We start from the raw sequence: 20111 nt of genomic DNA, 5'->3' as shown, positions 1-20111 counted from the left end.
AATTTTGATATCAGTTTTCATTAAACTAACTCTATAATAGAGACTAAAGACTAATTAAATAAATTAGACTCAATCCAATAAAACATTTAAATTGATGTGGGCCATTTTTTAAACGCAACAAAAAGTGCATAGGTTATGCTTAACTGATTGTTAAAAACCAAGTTATTATTTATTTAGCATCATCATAAGCTGGAGAATACCTCTGCCAAGGGCGTGTGGCACGTTGTTTACATTTTATACAGGATTGAAACCAATACCTGTTGCGTTGGCTATGTCCTGCAAGATTTTTGCCTCCCAGGTGTACAAATGCGCTGATTTACTAGATGCAACATTATGGTCATGTTTGATCCAAAAATGACCTGGGTTAATATTGTGAAGCGCTTAGAGAATTGCGATTGATTTACTATTGTTAAGATAATAAGGGTTGACATTGTGATCATGAGTACAATGGAACCGCTTGCTTTGCCTAAAGTCTTAGTATTTCACATGTTCATGGAATATTTTTTACTGCAATCCAAGGGCAAAGGCTGGTTTGTGCCCTTGCAAGTTGTTGCGCATATGCTGTGTTGGTGAATTATTTTGTAAAATGGTTCTTAATATTGTAGAGGTTAAAAAACATGATTTAACAATACAGTATTTTGTTTTCATGATACCCCAGTAGACTATGCAGCTATTTAGTCCAAAGTATTTTATGCTATGTTTCTGAGCATGCTCAGAATTTTTTAAGCGATAACTGCAAAGTCTAGTGCCGTATCATGAAAACGAAAAATTGTTATTAACAAAAAGTCCATCATGGTTTTGTACCAAATTGTGCAATTCGTGTCCATACAATTCATAGTAATTTATCCAAAATCTGGTTTACTTACTTTAAACCAGTGTATACATTTAAAAAAAGAACATGTGGGTATCCTCATAATAAATAATATTTATGGCTATTAATATCTTTTTATTTTGGATGTGTATTTTGTAACTGTGCAAATATTTGGATTTAAATTTGTAATATTTTGAACTCTATAATAAATATTAGTTTTCTTTTAACATTTCTGTTTGTTTTTCATTTTGTCCAACTACAATTGTTTTCTGCTGCCGATTTGTTTGTTTCCTTGCAGACTATTTAAAAAACATTTTCTCCCAAAACATGAAAATAAAGATAATAAAACATTGAATAGGCAATTTTGTAGTTATAATTACTTCCACAGAAAGACAATGTAAAAAAAGAATGACTTTAAATTCCTAGCACATGATAACCTGAAGTGTAATTTACCAATACTGGTCAGTGCAATTGGTTTTAAATTATAGCTTTTGAAACAAGGCAATCTGATCATACTGCCATATGCAGTTGCCAGGTTAAAGCTACATTCCCACCTGTCTTGTTTTACAACAATACTCTATAAATCCAATTGAATGGAGTGTGAATGTAGCCTAAAGCTCTGTCTACACTATCAAACTAGTTTAACAAAAAAAAGCCTGTAGTATATGGTAGTGATATGCTTAAAATGGTAGTGATATGCTCAAATATGGTAGTGATATGACGTTATCATGTCCATCTATGGGCACATCACATTTTTTGTCACATATATTTTGATAGTGTAGACAGAACTTAATGCTAGTAAAAAATACTTGCAGCAGGGATAGCAATGACTATAAACGTCATGCACTGTGACTCAAAACACAAAGAACAGACACACCAAGTATATAAGCATTGCTTGTGTACATTTATTACATAGCTAATATGGTATGGTCATTTAGCTTTCTTTAACTTCCTTCAAACGTCTGATGGCGCTTCTTACTGTTGCTGCAGCAGTTGTACTATAAAAGAACAAAACAAATTGTCACTCATTCTGTATCTACAATTTGTAATACAGTAGAACCTCACATTTGAGAGGGGAAAACAATTAAAGGTAAATGTATTTATTCTGGTCCTCAAGCTTTACTGGAAACAGAGGAAATCCGGAGGGGACATATAGGTTTTAAAACTACGACCAACCTCTATTGAAAACATCCCTATAAAGAGGACACTTTGTTGGGACCGAAGGTGTCCACTTAATAGGGTCTACTGCATTTAAATTGCAATTAATAATTTAGGAAATTGTTATATTTTCTAAAATATATCTTGCACTGAGGAAGGATTAGTGCTACCCGAAAATAATTTCTTTCTGGCTGTTTTGTTTATTTGTATTTTATCTCCATTGAGATCCTGCCAACATAACTTGAGTGGCATACCTGTAGTTCCATGCACCACCAGCTACTGTCCTCTTGCATGACTTGCAACGCCAGATGCCAACGCATTTCCTCTTCATGGATTCCTGAAAGTAAAGCCATAGGTTAATATACAATTTTACAATGCTACACACAAGGATGTAAACTGTGCAATCAAGGTACACTACACACATTTTAAATCTTCAACTCGGCCTACAACTAAGCTATGATAAATTCAAAACAGAACCCACCAAGAAACGTCTTTTACCACCCACCATTAAATAGTTGATGTCGACACTCTAAACTTTTAAATTCTACAGTATTAAACTTGAAATCCTGGTACATATAGTTTAACAAAATATACCAATCACAACTAGTAGTGGTATATTGATAGGATAGGGTCAAACACAGGTCAAATAAGGTAAGCCGAGTAGTATTTTTGTCTTACCTTTCCACAGAAAACACATGTGTATTTGCCGTGCTGTGAAATTTCGATTTTCTTTACCATTTTTCGAAGGGATGCTCCATATCGAGTTCCATACTTTCCTACAATACCAACCTTCTTGGTACGTTTAGCCTGTAAAAACACAAAATTATAAATTATATTTATTTTATACAAAATAACCTTCAAATAACATATTAGGCCTAATATGCTTATATAAATTGCAAGCACTAACTTTTTTTATCAGACTAGGCCGTCACTACTATTATAATAAATAATGTTAAATATACCTTAGCGCCTAATAGACAATTCAATACCTACTGAGCAAGAATATTTTAGTTTAATTTAAGGGAAAGGGTTCATGTTTCAATCACTGATTAGCATTATTTCCATGTCTGACCTGAACATTTAAGGCCTAGCCTAGGCCCCTAGCTAGGAACGAAAGTGCAGCTAGGCCTAGTAGTAGTGGTGTGGTGGTTGTGCCCCTCTCTCTCTACTACCTAGTAGGCCTAGCCTACTTTTTGACTAGAGAGGTAGGCCTACTAGCTAGCCTCTAGGGCTTAGTTTAGGCCTAACTAGCCTAGCTAGCGTTTCTAGCTAGGCCTAGGTCTCTGGTATGCCTCTTGGATTTTAGGACCAAATAAAGTATGCTAGGGCCAAGTCCTAGTTTTAGTACTAAGCCTAGGCTAGTACAGTTAGTAGACATAATCATAGCCTAGTAGGCCTTCTCAGTTAGTCCCACCTAGACAGCAGTAAGGTGCCTACATTTCAATAACATTTATTACACATTTGACAATATTATTTATGATAATAAACACACAGTCGTTAAATGATGACTTTTATTAGCAATAATAACATAATTTAATTAATTTAAAGGCAAAGAAACACAAGATTTAAACAGATTATTACACTGCTTTTAACACATTACCATTTTGTTTTATTAGCGATGGCAGAGAGGAAGTTCGAAGAGAATGATGGGAAGAGTTCAGATAAAGAAAGAACCACCATAAGTACGGGCTGATTATTCAGAAAGACGAGTAGCAGCAACACGTAAACATAAAATTACATTTTTAGAATCTAAGTTATTCATACTTCTTATATATATCTAATATTATAACTTCTTTATAAAATTATGACTTTTGTTTCTATAAAACAATTTGCCTTTGAAAGTCATGTTTTTCGCACTATCGGTAAAATGTTTCTAGTGCGAATGGAATCCGATTTTTGAAACATACTACAGAGGGCAGTCTTATACATAAACAAAATGGAAGCAAAAGCGTCGGTATCCAAGGATGAATCTGTCTTACGAGATCTACAATTCCAGTTAAAAAACGCACATATCAGCTTACCAAAATTATCTACGTTGGCCCAAAAAGGAGATGAAACGGTATGCTTTAAATACAGATGTAATAGAGTACCTGGGATGCAAGGATAGAATAGGAAAACATTGGACAGTGCCAAACCAAAATGTTCAACAATGTCAATAATATGCATGATAAATTTAAATAAAAAGGGCATGTGGGGCCTCCTCCTGCTGTCCATAACTAAAAAAAAAATTAAGCCACTTCATTGGCTGTTAAATTTGACTTTTTAGTCAGTTGAGCATTAAATAATAATTATACAATTCATTATAATGCACCGCAGCGCACTTCTCATTCTCAACAAATTGTCTCAAAGGCAAAGTGCTTTTTTTTGGAATGGAAAAATTAAAAATATACAAATAATTTCAACCATATATCTCCATCAACCATACATCTCCATCAACCATACATCTCCATCAACCAATCGTGTTGTAAATGCATTACTAGTCTGGAATATTATTATTCGCAATGCTTCTTTTTTTTATGAACTCATTACTGTCGATTCCTGCTAGAGTATGCAATGATTTTTAGGTTTGAACATTCTCAAAACATATTTGGGAAAAAAAATATCACACTCAGCTAAATGTATTTCAATTTCTTTGCCCTATTTTCTGAGTGGGTTATGGGACAACCAGGACCACGAGTGATTGGGCCCATAATTAACAACCTGAACATCCTATGCTTAACACCTAAATATAATCAATTAACCTATAAATAAACTCTACTGAATTAAAAAATCTCTTCCACTCTACTCCACTGAAAATGATCAAACTTTAAAAAACTGGGCTCGATTGTCCACGTTTTATGTTCATCTGTTTTCCTTCCTACAACCATCTATGTAAATAGTTTTTTATAGAGTTTACCTGGTTTGTGCAGCAGACAGAAGTTTTTTTAATTGTTTTTATTTATTTGCAGTTAGTGGAAAAATTTATGACCGAATGTGTGGCAGTTGAAGGTGATGATAAGGCTGTGAAACAAAGTCAACTCTACATAGGTGAGGGTTGGTTTTCATACGGTAGCCTGTGATTGGTCAATTACATCTTGATGACTCGTAATATTTTGCTGATTTTTGCCTACAAGTCAGTATATAAAAAAGTATACTTAATTTATAGTACTAGCAGTCATAAGTCTTTTGATTTCTAATTAATGTATTTTTGTATTTTTACAGCATCATTTTGGGGTTTCCATGATGTTGTAAAGTCTTTGATTGATAGTGGGGCAGAGATTAATTATCAGAATAAAGGAACACTTTGGACACCATTACATGCAGCTACGTTTCAAGAACATGGAAAGGTATTAACAGAACATCTGATAATTTATTACAAATAGTTCATGTTTATGAGTTGAGAGAATATTGAGACAAGGTTGTATTATTTCTGTGCTGTCAACGTCGCACAAACACCTCAACATTTTCACAGAAAGTTGGCCATTGAATTAGACTTTACACATTTAGTATAAACAAATACAGTAACCAACATATTCCAATACACAAAACTGTGTTAGTAATTGCAATTGAGGTATAGATTCTGTATTTGGTAATGATATTCTGTGATGGTGTCAATTTGTTTTTCTTTAATAGGTTGTCATGTTACTACTGGAGCGGGGTGCTCAACCAGGTTATTCAGACGCTGAGGGCAGGTAGTGTTGATACATCAAATTTATTTCAAAAGTTTAATGATAGTTGCACATAATACTGTATATATAAACAGAGAGATATTGTCAGGCAGGTGCATTTTGTGTTGAAGTAACTAACAATAGCATGGGGCCTGGTTTGTGTGTTTTGAATTTTCTCTAGTGAAATATAAGGGGAAGAAGAGGATGGATGTCTCATTCCCCCACAATAATGCTAATAGCAAGTTGTTTGAGCCATTTGTTTATATTTCACAATCACTGATTTTGTAAGTTCAACTTGGTGCTCATCGATTATAACAGCAAGCAAATTAACATAGCTTGTCAAGTTAAATGCTCCACTAGAGTCTGAACAGTTTCAAGACCAACCTGAAGACGTCACTATTCGCTGATGTACTCACACGTTGTTAATGCACAAATAGCCATGAGCTCCAAATGGGTGGGCGATACCAGCACAATATACAAGTTTCATGTATTATTATTATACTGTAAAAGTACATTGTAGAAACTGACAAATATTTTTCTTGTTCACAGAACACCGGCAGATTTTGGGTCTGCATCAGATAAAATATGGGCACATTTTGCATCAGCGGGTTGTACTAAAACATCACGCAACGATTTAATCAAAAAGCAAATCATCAAAGGGGTAGGTTGCATTTAAAAACTTCCTTATGAAAGTAATGTCAAATCCTTTAGATGTATTGTCCCCCAAAAAAATGAAAAATGAAGATTATAAAAATCAGATTTTGAATAGGCCATTTTGTGGTTTTAATAAAGTGAAATTCAACCCAAAACCTATTGGCTGGCAGCAAATATTGCTATTTTTTGCTTTAAATTACAGTTTTTTCAGGTAAATAATTTTTTTTTCAATCCGATTTTTGGTCAAAGCGAATAACTTCTATTATGGAATATCAAAATATACAAATTTGAAAACAATATTTTTTTTCAGGGGGACAATATATCTTAAGTTACTGAGCTAATCTGAATTTTGTATCATTTTAACACAAATACCATACATTTTCACTATATATATATATGGATTTGTTATCTTCAAAGGGTGGCGCATCAGGTACAAGTACAAAGCCAGATTTAGGTGGTCTTGGAATCGGGATGAAAATGGTAAGACCAAAACAAGTTTATTTAAAATATTAACAATGCGACATCAAATTTTGACAAGGCTATTAATAAAAATAAATGTGTATTATTAATACTGTACTGTATATTATTTTGTTTTTAACTCTATAGGCTGCTTTAATTGACCCAGAATTCTTGAAAGTCGAGAGACAAGACTCCTTCACAAAACGAAATTCAAGACCAGGTCAAGATTGTAAGAATGTGTTGCTATAAAATCAATGATTATGGACTAGATCTTAAAGTACCCAAAAAGTTTATTTTTATTTAGGACTACAAGTTATAGAACTGGCCATTTGATTAGGCCTAAAAAATGTTAGTGTAATCCTACCTACCCTATATAAGTGAATCATTAATATTATTTTATGAACAAGAGATATTAGGCCAGCCCAACGGTGTCCAGTATTGAAACAGCTCCTATTTTTTTAGGCCTAACTACAGTAACAAAACATTTTAAACTATCGATGAATATAAAAATTGTACCTACCTTATGGTTATATTATATGGTGCGAGAAAGGGTACATTGCTCTAGTTTAAAAAAAAATTGTTGGATTTTGTTTCAGCATCTCAGATGTTTGCGGCTTTGGGAGGCGATGTTTTGGCAGGAGAATCTGATAGAGCTACCTCAGCAGGCAGCAATGGGTCACAGCCTTCCTTCTCAGTCTGGAGAAATTGATGAAGATCTGATGAACAATCTGTGTGAAAGTCAAATGACATGAAGCCCTCCTAGGCTTTGTCTGATAATAGTGCAATATTAACATGTTTGTAGCATTTTGAGAGTATAGGGCCATTTTATGGTCCTTAAGGATAGAAGGAAATTATTAAAAATTGTCTTGCACCTAGCAAAGACCAATTTATATTTTAAATATTTAATATGGAATAAAATTTAAATTACTAATAATTTTAGTACTGTATTTAAAAAGTAATTAAAAAAACAGTCCAGATTGAATTAAAATTTGTTTTAAGAATTAGATACAATGTTATGAAAAAATGTGTATGCCCTCTGTAGATCATGTATGAAAGATTTTACAGTTTAAACGCCCATGTTAGGAAAAGAGTTTCTTACAGTTATCTTATAATTGGCAGCTATAGAGGGCCAAACTTCCCCTTGTGAATGAATACAAAACACAGTGATGTTCAACTTATTTACTACAGTATTTCATGAACCTCACTCACTGCAGTTTGGTCTGCATCTTGCTAGTGTGCCATTCCATATCCAATGATCTGGAGATAGTGGGTCTGAAGCCAGTTTTCCACTATACGAATGTATTCCAAGTATCAGCTCATACACATGCATATTCATGTTTCCATTCTCTAAATCTCTCTCTGCGACGAATTCTAGTTTAGTAGTTCAAATTGTTCCTATTTGTTGCAAAGCGCAATATTGCGCAACCAATCAGAGCTCAGGAAATGAGCTATGACACGTTCATGATTACTCATGTGAATCAAAAAGCTACGCAGACACGTGATGAACATGAAAATCGCAGCTATTTGCTCTTGTAGTAGATGGTCTGCATGAATTTTTTCTCTGCGAAACGCTAGATTCGTGTGAACAAATTCGCCTCGTGGAAAACAGGCTTTAGACCTGCAATCTTTCTTCAACACATTTTTCTTATCAGGATACATTAATTATACTTTATAGGCATTTTCAGAAATGACAACAGAAAGAACCATGTACAAAAGAGATGAGATTAGTAATAAACTTTATTGAAATCATACCATTTTTAAACTGTTTTTGTTTTACAGTACAGTACAGTACAGTACTTGTATTTCAATACTATATAAACAAGAGTATACCATGAACATTATTCATTTTTTAATTAAACAAATGATACGTAGTGTAACTGATACAATGGCAATCATGCATATTCTCCATGTTCTGATTGGTCAGAAGTTTCCATGATTGTAAAGTTACGTTTGTGGTACACCATTACCTAGTCCCTTTGGGAATTATGTTAGAATCCTTGCATCTCTTAAAGCAAAAAATCTTGCTTTGCATGTTTAAATAAATAATATTTATTTGCCTGCAACAATAAGCTTACCTTGGTCGTCTCGACCAATTTTAGATTTTCTAATTTTACAAAAATTTTGTAATATAAAATTAAATTTGATAGAAGTGACCAATTAAGACTTCACAGACACTGACACTATTCCCAAATTTGGTTGAACCCTTAAGTAGCCACCACCAAACTGAGGTATATTTAAAGGTAAAACAAGAAGAAGCCGATTTTTAAATGCAAGTCCCACCACATGTCCCACCTTATACAAACTGGTTTCTTGCCAAAAGGTATGACAGCGCCATAATGGAACATGAACAATGTAGTGCACATTTCTTATCTTTTATTTAATATTTAAAAAACCCTAATAGTGAATTGCAAAATATCGTCAGTATTTAACACACTACACAAACATAATATTGCTCTCCATGAAAGAAAGAGGATTTTGTTTTAACAAAAGAACAAATTTTCATGAAGTGCAAGAATAAATGAAAAAGATCCACCATCATTGATTGGCCTTTGTTTTAAAAACAGTATGGATACACTTTTCAGAGATGGGCCCATTTAGTTGGCATGCAGGTCACTTTACCATCTCATGGATGGAACAGTGAAATTGTGAATATTTCAGGTACTTGCACATTATAAAATAAACATATAAAATTATTATTAAATATGATTTCAAAATCATTATTTCTTAAATAAAAATATTTAGTACCTAAAATAAAATACTTTACTACTTTGGAATTAATATAATATGCTGTATCTTAAGTATTGTATTAATATAGTATATTTTTACAGATACTAAAAATTGACTTAACAACTTTGCCCAACCACAAATGACAAATAAGTGTATCTCACATCACAACATATTTACTGAACCTATTTCAAACTGCATTTCAAATGCAAAGACGAAATTTGTACAAATGACAACAAATCAGTTCCAAGGTTTCAGGCGTGTTGATGACACAACTGCTTGGAATTCACATGGTGATAAGGGCATACTGTACATAGATTATTACTGGTCAGAAAAGAAAACACATACCTATATAATTCAAATAGGTCAATATAGGTTTTTTTTTTAAGTTTGCCATTTTGAGAAAATTATAATTATTACGATACTGTAATCACAAACAGATGTTTAGTCTGAATTAGGCTAAATTAAAAAGAAATAATATATTAGACATGGGGATCTAGAGTGAGGTGACAGTGACTGTGATCCAGAGTGTGATGCGTGTTGCTCAACTTTTTTCATTAGTACACTTTTCAGAATGTTGTTGAGTGCTAGATTTCAATGCAGGGCTGCATCTGAATCTTTCAACCAAAGCACAATTTTGGATAAAATGTGAAAAAGAAAAAATAGCAACACGCGCTACTGATATGACACTATATAGTTGTATAAAATACTGTAAACCAATGTGTGCATGTTTCTGGTCAAAAGGGACACCTTATCAATGCAGGCCTGCATCTGAATCTTCCAACCAAAGCATAATTTTGGATAAAATGTGAAAAAGAAAAATTAGTGAGTACAACTGTATTGTACTGTAGTAATTAAAATGTGGACAAGATTGGTATTTCATTTACAGAAATATTGTGTGCTGTAGAATGCTCATGCAAGAAAGTGGAAATGGAAGTTCATTTAATTAAGAGATATTTTGTGAAATAAAAGTTGTTTTGAATGTTGCAGGTGTACCCTATGAGGAGTGAAAGTAAATGGAGACGACTTGATTTCCGGATTTCGGATGGGGGGAGTAATAGTATCAAGTGCAAACTGTGGAATCAGTTTTCATCAGAAGTGGGTGAAGAAACTGTAGGGTTAAAAAATGTGGAGGTTGACATGTTTAATAATGTTAAACATTTACAATCAACAGATTTATCATGCCATACCTAATGTGGGCTACACCCAAACATGCCATATTATGTATATATTGAGGAAGTTTTAACTTGTTTGATTTTATTTTTTATATTTTTAACTTCTACTGTTTTGCTGGTAAATGTCACCCAGACATACATGCAGAATGCTGGTCAATGCAGGAGTAAACATCAATCTTCCAAACAAAGAAAGCCATACATTGATTTTATCCGAGTCTATAATTCAGTCTGGACTTTCCAAAAAGTTGTTCTAAATCATTTGACGGGTAAATTTGACGAATTAAAGAAGATTCATTACTTTACCAATGGATGCGCAGGTCAATATAAAAATAAGTCCAATTTTAAAAACATGATTTTGATTTAGATTCCGAGTGGAATTTTAATACAGTAAAACCTCCACACATTATATTACATGGTGGAAGACCCAAAACTGTAACAGGAACAGAGTGAGCAAACCAGCATCAACAAGAAGAAAAGAAGCAGGCTATAAAAACAAGAAAGAATTTATTAAAATAAAACAAGAGGAGACGAAGACAACCAGAAAATTATTGTTACAAGACGAGACAAGCAGAAATCTACTTTATAAGAAAACAAGCAGAAATCTACTTTATAAGAAGACAAGCAGAAAACTGTTTTACAAGGAAACAAGCCAGGCTCTGGATCGAAGGGAAACCATTCAAATCTCTGGAATCCCTGAAAACACAATTTATTAACCGCTTTAGCAAAAATAAATCCATTTATGCCCATATAAGAGAGTATGATTCGATCACATATAACACTGCCGCCGAAAAACATCTGACCAGGATTAAACAAGCCGCCGATAGAATAGGCTATGCAGACCAACAAATAAAAACCAAATTCATTTCAACTCTCCCACCCAAATGTAGGGCAGCCGTAGCTATGTCTATCCTGATTGAAGCTACACTAGACAACATTGTTACTAGCGCACAAAATTGCTTAGATCTTTCTGTGGATGATTCCCCACGGGAAGTTTCTTTCAACATCAAGGAAACAAATAGTCTTGAATCATTACAACACGAAATAATTCTCTTAAAGTGGACCTAGCCACAGCAAAACATTCCTTTAACGATGATACAACTGGACGCTCACGTTCCCCCAGTCGCAATTATTCCCCCAGTCGCAATTATTCCCCAAGACCACACCGAAGTCCGAGTCCATACAAACCCTGCTTCCAAAACCCACCTACCCCTAGATACAGACAACCTCCCCCAACTTGTTATTTTTGTGGAAAGCCAGGTCACATACAAAGACACTGTCAACAAAGAAACCGTTCTTATGGAAATTATACCCCACCATACCCATTACCCTAGCCAGTGACCCATGCAGCTTGCGACGCACAAAGGGGTTGCAAAAATGCCCGATCAAGGGGTGCGGGCTTTACAGAACGAGAATAAAATAATAAAAGGTATAGTAGCAAACAGTATCTTAATGTTATGATAGAAATTATCAAAAAAGATTACGTTGTTGTCATGGAGAACGCCATACCATGTTATTCAATTAAATCATTAACAGTTTAGAAAACTTACTGGAAGCTACCTGTCGGAATACGGAGAGGAAAAAAATCAGGAGATCCAACTGTTCACAATTTGAGAGCGTTGGAGTATACCACCAATTATCCATAGAAATCACAGTTATCTGTGTTTGAGCAATCATTTGTTCGACAGAGGTCACATAAGTTTAATATTCTCTTTTCTTTTTTATTTTTCACAAGAACACCTTAATAAATTTGCTTTTACTTCATCAATAGAACCAATGCTGGAACAATTTTGCAAGTGGCAACATTTTGGATTGTAGAGTCTTTCAAAAAACGATCACAAACTTCAAAAGACCGAGTTTTTATTGTTGGATCAATTATTCGAGAGAATGACCATAGCGTCATATCATGTTATATTAACAACATTACTTCATCGGCAGCGATGACATTGTTAGCTACCAAACCAAACACAAAAGTATTTGCCACACACACAGAAACAAAAACCAATATGGTTCGCTCGGACAAATCAAGAAGAAAGTGTAGGGAAGACAATTACATTAAAAAATGTGGAGGTTGACATGTTTAATAATGTTAAACATTTACAATCAACAGATTTATCATGCCATACCTGATGATGGGCTATGCCCAAAACATGTCATGTTATATATATATATTGAGGAAGTTTTAACTTGTTTGATTTTGATTTTTTCTATTTTTAACCTCTAATGTTGCATTTTGCTGTTAAATGTCACCCAGACATCTGCAGAATGCTGGTCAATGCAGAAGGAAACATTAATCTTCCAAACAAAGAAAGCCATACATTGATTATATCCGAATCTATAAGTGTGGACTTTCCAAAAAGTTGTTCTAAATCATTTGATGGGTAAATTTGACGAATTAAAGAAGGTTCATTACTTTACCCATGGATGCGCAGGTCAATTTATTTTTATAAATAATCTCAATATTTGAGTTGATGGATTACTGCGGTGGAATACAAACAGGAAGACAGGTGGCGTATACAGGAATGGCGAAGGCACTTAAATACACGGATGCATTTAGGTCGATAGTAACATCGATGACGCTGGCCAATTCAAAAAAGGCACGAAATTCCTGTGCTACTTTTCTGTGCTACCAACAATGGTCAGCAATACATTGTCGTTTGTACAGTGACAGAGGCGTCTAGGCTCGTAGAGGTGACCCTGGAAAACAAGGCTATTGATGTTCTGAGAGATAACAACAAGCAGAAACGAATGCAGGAGATGGGGCAGGGACCATTCCAAGGCAAAGATGCCGCCAAAGACGAAGGCCAATGCTGGCGACTTCAAGGAAGATGCTCCAGATCAGCTTCCAATGCCCATTGTGAAGGTCTCCACTGATGCCGACGGGAAGAGGATAAAAATTCATATGGCCATAGCTTGCACAAATCGAAACAGCGAGGAGGAGGCATTGGCTTTGGAAGGATTATGTCTTCGGACCGAAAATGGAAACGTGCGAGCTGCAATTATGCCGTTTTCGGCCTCGAGAAATATGATGGCGAGACACTGCATAATCGGGGAAGAGGACGAAAACACAAACGACCAATGTTGGACCGAATATCAAAACTTCCCTTTTACTCGGTTGAAGAAGATGCGTATGTGCTCTACTTCTTCCGCAATTAGGATAAAAGGAAGACATCAAGTTTTAGAAATTAAATTTTTCTGTTCCAAGCTGAGGATGTCTAGAAAACTAAGAAAAATTAGAAGAGGAAAGAAATAATTTAAAACAATTGGTGCTTCAAACGAAGCAAAAAAACATTCGACTGTCAGGAGAAATAAGACAATTAAATCGCCGCTTGCAAAGGCGTGCAGGCGTAATATCCTATTTGGAAAACCAAAATTATAATCTTAACAGAAGATTAGAGGAAGTAGAAGAAGAAGTGACACCAAATGAAGAAATTATTAATAACGCAGAAATACCAGATGTAGAAAACTAAGATATCTTATTATAGGTCTTTGTTTTCTTGATATTAGTTTTCTAGACACTTCAAGCTGAATGAAGAATACAGGAGATGGGGCAGGGACCACTCCAAGGCGAAGATGCCGCCAAAGACAAAGGGCAATGTTGGCGACTTCAAGGAAGATGCTCCAGATCAGCTTCCAATGCCCATCGTGAAGGTCTCCACTGATGCCGACGGGAAGAGAATAAAAATTCGTATGGCCATAGCTTGCACAAATCGAAACAGCGAGGAGGAGGCGTTGGCTTTGTAAGGATTATGCCTTCGGACCGAAAATGGAAACGTGCGAGCTGCAATTATGCCGTTTTCGGCCTCGAGAAATATGATGGCGAGACACTGCATAATCGGGGAAGAGGACGAAAACACAAACGACCACTGTTGGACCGAATATCAAAACTTCCCTTTTACTCGGTTGAAGAAGATGCGTATGTGCTCTACTTCTTCCGCAATAAGGATAAAAGGAAGACATCAAGTTTTAGAAATTAAATTTTTCTGTTCCAAGCTGAGGATGTCTAGAAAACTAAGAAAAATTAGAAGAGGAAAGAAATAATTTAAAACAATTGGTGCTTCAAACGAAGCAAAAAAACATTCACTGTCAGGAGAAATAAGACAATTAAATCGCCGCTTGCAAAGGCGTGCAGGCGTAATATCCTATTTGGAAAACCAAAATTTTAATCTGAACAGAAGATTAGAGGAAGTAGAAGAAGAAGTGATACCAGATGAAGAAATTATTAATAACGCAGAAATACCAGATGAAGAAGAAGTGGTAACGGAAGAAGAAGAACGTCTGGTTATACAACCAGACGATGAAGTTGTATATATCGAATAACTGTAATGTAATATAATGATATGCATTTATAATTTAGAAATCAACCTTTGTATTAGAATTCAAATAAGTTCACAAACTTGCCCAGAAAGTCCAGAGGAGAGTTTGTCCAGATGTTTAAAAAGTACATTTAGTCCATTTAGCTCATAATTAAATCCCAAAAGTAAACAGTTTATTCGACCTCTCTAACTGTTCCCATCGTAAAACAATTAGATATTGACAGTTTTAAGCAAAGATTCGACAGGGCCAATTCATCATTGTAACCTCCCCAGATAAGATCAATCACTCCCACCTAAACACCCCTGGATCAACTTAGGACCTCTTAATATTTATATAAGTAGTTTATACTCCACTTAGGACCAATCGTTACCCTCACAGATGACGTAGTGACATATGCAAATGAACCGAAGCCAATATACCCCCAAGTTTCAGAAGAGCCCAGACACACCTCACAGCCACTTCTCCAGAAGCAGACCTACACTCACATCTCACCGACAGCATCACTGATCCTCTGTTCCTTATCCTTATACTTACAGTTGTATATTATACTGAAGTATTATTGTATCAAGTATTATACTGAATAAACAATATATGTGTTACTACAGTCAAGCGAGTAGAGTCTTCCTTACAAGTCAGAAACCTCACAACACCACTATATTACATGGTGGAAGACCCGAATTTTATAAGGAACAGAGTGAGCAAACAGATTAACAAGAAAAACCTTGAAAATTTGGATGAGTCTCCAACATGGGAACATTTTTATAAATGCTGATTTTAATGCCAAAAAAAAAACCTACTATAGTTTTAGGGGGTGTGGGGGGATATTAACTTGTCGAGGATTTTTTGCACCAATGCGTAACACTTGTGTCGTCCTACGGTGGCATCGACCAGTTTGATCAGAAGACTGGTTTTTCGGAGGGTCTAAAAACATATCCTTCGCCTACCAATAGAGTAACTTACACCAAACGCTTGACCAATCAACGAATGGCTTTAGATAGGAGGTTTGGGGGCGAAGGGATGGGGCTGATGAGATATTTTCATATAAATTTAGAATTGAATCACCGGGCCGCGCATTATTATTTTGAATTTACAATTACAATGGCACAAGCGCAAGTTGTGATGTTCGTATTAGAAGAAAAACTAAAAAAATTAGAAAAAGAAAGAAACCATTTAAAGCAAATGGTGTTTCAACTGAAGCAGAAAAACATTAGATTGGCAGCCGAACAAAGACAATTAAATCGCCGCTTGCAAAGGCGTGCAGGGGTGATATCATATTTAGAAAATCAGACTTATCATCTTAACAGAAGAATAGAGGACTTAGAAGAAGAAGAAAGTATCAATATGGTAACGGCGGAAGAAGAAGAGCAACGTCTGGTTATACAAGAAGAGCAACGTCTGGTTATACAACCAGACGATGAAGAAGAAGAAGAAAATATGGTAACGGCGGAAGAAGAAGAGCAACGTCTGGTTATACAACCAGACGATGAAGTTGTATTAATCGAATAACTGTAAGTAATTTGAAATAATTTTAAAATTAAATAACATATTATCAAAAGTTTTAAATTTCGTTCAATTTGTTATCTACGAAAGCCCATTAATTAATTTTTGCACCAATGCGTAACACTTGTGTCGTCCTACGGTGGCATCGACCAGTTTGATCAGAAGACTGGTTTTTCGGAGGGTCTAAAAACATATCCTTCGCCTACCAATAGAGTAACTTACACCAAACGCTTGACCAATCAACGAATGGCTTTAGATAGGAGGTTTGGGGGCGAAGGGATGGGGCTGATGAGATATTTTCATATAAATTTAGAATTGAATCACCGGGCCGCGCATTATTATTTTGAATTTACAATTACAATGGCACAAGCGCAAGTTGTGATGTTCGTATTAGAAGAAAAACTAAAAAAATTAGAAAAAGAAAGAAACCATTTAAAGCAAATGGTGTTTCAACTGAAGCAGAAAAACATTAGATTGGCAGCCGAACAAAGACAATTAAATCGCCGCTTGCAAAGGCGTGCAGGGGTGATATCATATTTAGAAAATCAGACTTATCATCTTAACAGAAGAATAGAGGACTTAGAAGAAGAAGAAAGTATCAATATGGTAACGGCGGAAGAAGAAGAGCAACGTCTGGTTATACAAGAAGAGCAACGTCTGGTTATACAACCAGACGATGAAGAAGAAGAAGAAAGTATGGTAACGGCGGAAGAAGAAGAGCAACGTCTGGTTATACAACCAGACGATGAAGTTGTATTAATCGAATAACTGTAAGTAATTTGAAATAATTTTAAAATTAAATAACATATTATCAAAAGTTTTAAATTTCGTTCAATTTGTTATCTACGAAAGCCCATTAATTAATTTTTGCACCAATGCGTAACACTTGTGTCGTCCTACGGTGGCATCGACCAGTTTGATCAGAAGACTGGTTTTTCGGAGGGTCTAAAAACATATCCTTCGCCTACCAATAGAGTAACTTACACCAAACGCTTGACCAATCAACGAATGGCTTTAGATAGGAGGTTTGGGGGCGAAGGGATGGGGCTGATGAGATATTTTCATATAAATTTAGAATTGAATCACCGGGCCGCGCATTATTATTTTGAATTTACAATTACAATGGCACAAGCGCAAGTTGTGATGTTCGTATTAGAAGAAAAACTAAAAAAATTAGAAAAAGAAAGAAACCATTTAAAGCAAATGGTGTTTCAACTGAAGCAGAAAAACATTAGATTGGCAGCCGAACAAAGACAATTAAATCGCCGCTTGCAAAGGCGTGCAGGGGTGATATCATATTTAGAAAATCAGACTTATCATCTTAACAGAAGAATAGAGGACTTAGAAGAAGAAGAAAGTATCAATATGGTAACGGCGGAAGAAGAAGAGCAACGTCTGGTTATACAAGAAGAGCAACGTCTGGTTATACAACCAGACGATGAAGAAGAAGAAGAAAGTATGGTAACGGCGGAAGAAGAAGAGCAACGTCTGGTTATACAACCAGACGATGAAGTTGTATTAATCGAATAACTGTAAGTAATTTGAAATAATTTTAAAATTAAATAACATATTATCAAAAGTTTTAAATTTCGTTCAATTTGTTATCTACGAAAGCCCATTAATTAATTTTTGCACCAATGCGTAACACTTGTGTCGTCCTACGGTGGCATCGACCAGTTTGATCAGAAGACTGGTTTTTCGGAGGGTCTAAAAACATATCCTTCGCCTACCAATAGAGTAACTTACACCAAACGCTTGACCAATCAACGAATGGCTTTAGATAGGAGGTTTGGGGGCGAAGGGATGGGGCTGATGAGATATTTTCATATAAATTTAGAATTGAATCACCGGGCCGCGCATTATTATTTTGAATTTACAATTACAATGGCACAAGCGCAAGTTGTGATGTTCGTATTAGAAGAAAAACTAAAAAAATTAGAAAAAGAAAGAAACCATTTAAAGCAAATGGTGTTTCAACTGAAGCAGAAAAACATTAGATTGGCAGCCGAACAAAGACAATTAAATCGCCGCTTGCAAAGGCGTGCAGGGGTGATATCATATTTAGAAAATCAGACTTATCATCTTAACAGAAGAATAGAGGACTTAGAAGAAGAAGAAGAAAGTATCAATATGGTAACGGCGGAAGAAGAAGAGCAACGTCTGGTTATACAAGAAGAGCAACGTCTGGTTATACAACCAGACGATGAAGAAGAAGAAGAAAATATGGTAACGGCGGAAGAAGAAGAGCAACGTCTGGTTATACAACCAGACGATGAAGTTGTATTAATCGAATAACTGTAAGTAATTTGAAATAATTTTAAAATTAAATAACATATTATCAAAAGTTTTAAATTTCGTTCAATTTGTTATCTACGAAAGCCCATTAATGCCATTTTAAGTATATGTTTATATTTAACTGGATCGAGACAAGCAGACATTTTATCAAATTTGTATTTAACTGGATCGAGACAAGCAGAAATTTTCTGGTAGAGAAATATATCCAGCGTATTCGGCCGTTTGCCAAGACGGTGGAGGAGGATGACTATTTTGCCTTCACTGATGTCAAAGGCAAAACCTGACCTCCTCATTTATATAATTATGAGGGCACAAGCTCAAGTAATTATGTTTGTCATGGAAGAGAAATTTAAAAAAATTGGAAAGAGAAAAAAAAATGTATAAAGAGTTAAGTCTTCGGATGAAGACTGAAAATGAAAGACTTTCAAGAGAAGTAAGAACATTGAATAAAGAAATCCAACGACGAAAATGGATCAATTGCATACCTAGAATCAAGATTAGCGGAGGAAAGGGAAGAACGTATAGAAGAACCAGAAATTGATTTTGAAAGAAGAATACCGGTAACGGAAGGGGAAGGAGAACGTCTGAGAATAAAACCGGACGAAGAAATTGTATATATTGATTAACCATTATCTTCGAATGAAGACTAATAAGGGAAGAACGTATAGAAGAACCAGAAATTGATTTTGAAAGAAGAATACCGGTAACGGAAGGGGAAGGAGAACGTCTGAGAATAGAACCAGACGAAGAAATTGTATATATTGATTAACCAACTGAGTTTGTTTGAAGCAGATTATCGGTTGGTAGGGAAATATATCCAGCGTATTCGGTCGTTTGCCAAGACGGTGGAGGAGGATGACTATTTTGCCTTCACTGATGTCAAAGGCAAAAGCTGACCTTCTCTGCCTTTGACAAACTGCTGATAATTGTATGGAAAAGTGCTGGGAAGAACTCCAAATTTAGCTGTTCGCAGCTTATAAAATTTTTCACAATTGCCATCAAGACTCTAAAGTGAGAGTGCTTTTGGCAGCTCATCTCACCCACCGTCCATCCACAGCAGACAGACACCACTCCTTACAACAAGGCTTTCATGGAAACAATATCAATTACACCTCTTTTACACTCTGCATTGGCCAGCTCATCTCCACAGAAAACATATTCCATGACCCTCCTGCTCTTAAGATATTAAAGCCCCACAGTGCACAACATTTTTTGTCTGACAACAAACAGACATCATACCCCAAGACTAACACTCACCATTTAGGTATTTTGTAATTATGGCACAAGCCCAAGTAATTATGTTTGTGATAGAGGAAAAAATTAAGAAATTAGAAGATGACAAAAATTGTACAAAGATTTGACTCATTTTGCATG

General features: G+C 35.3%; 2 protein-coding genes across 10 annotated transcripts in view; one reads left to right on the top strand and one right to left on the bottom strand.

The window, feature by feature from the left end:
- Nucleotides 1–1696: 1696 nt before the first annotated feature.
- Nucleotides 1697–20111, bottom strand: part of LOC144839889 (large ribosomal subunit protein eL43) — a 177528-nt gene continuing 159113 nt past the window's right edge. For 6 of the 9 annotated variants that reach the window (XM_078695466.1, XM_078695469.1, XM_078695463.1 and 3 more), the window contains exons 2-4: nucleotides 2648–2777; nucleotides 2224–2306; nucleotides 1697–1809 (exon numbers count right to left, since the gene is read on the bottom strand). In XM_078695466.1, the coding sequence (XP_078551592.1) occupies nucleotides 1746–1809; nucleotides 2224–2306; nucleotides 2648–2777 (277 nt within the window). In that variant the 3' untranslated portion in view covers nucleotides 1697–1745. Of the gene's footprint in view, nucleotides 1810–2223; nucleotides 2307–2647; nucleotides 2778–3569; nucleotides 3642–6855; nucleotides 6862–7313; nucleotides 7318–20111 lie in introns of those variants that run through there. The other 3 variants (XM_078695464.1, XM_078695471.1, XM_078695462.1) reach the window with 3 other exon arrangements.
- Nucleotides 3902–8492, top strand: LOC144839868 (E3 ubiquitin-protein ligase hecd-1-like). Its single transcript, XM_078695436.1, has 8 exons — nucleotides 3902–4028; nucleotides 4918–4996; nucleotides 5171–5295; nucleotides 5582–5640; nucleotides 6166–6277; nucleotides 6688–6750; nucleotides 6877–6958; nucleotides 7326–8492. Exons 1-8 carry the CDS (start codon nucleotides 3906–3908, stop codon nucleotides 7436–7438), a joined length of 756 nt encoding a protein of 251 aa, XP_078551562.1. The 5' UTR covers nucleotides 3902–3905; the 3' UTR covers nucleotides 7439–8492.

The sequence above is a fragment of the Antedon bifida genome, chromosome 4 (assembly GCF_963402885.1).
Source record: "Antedon bifida chromosome 4, ecAntBifi1.1, whole genome shotgun sequence".
NCBI classification, from domain to species: domain Eukaryota; kingdom Metazoa; phylum Echinodermata; class Crinoidea; order Comatulida; family Antedonidae; genus Antedon; species Antedon bifida.
Note: the sequence above shows the minus strand (reverse complement) of the source record. Positions and strands in the feature narration are given on the sequence as shown.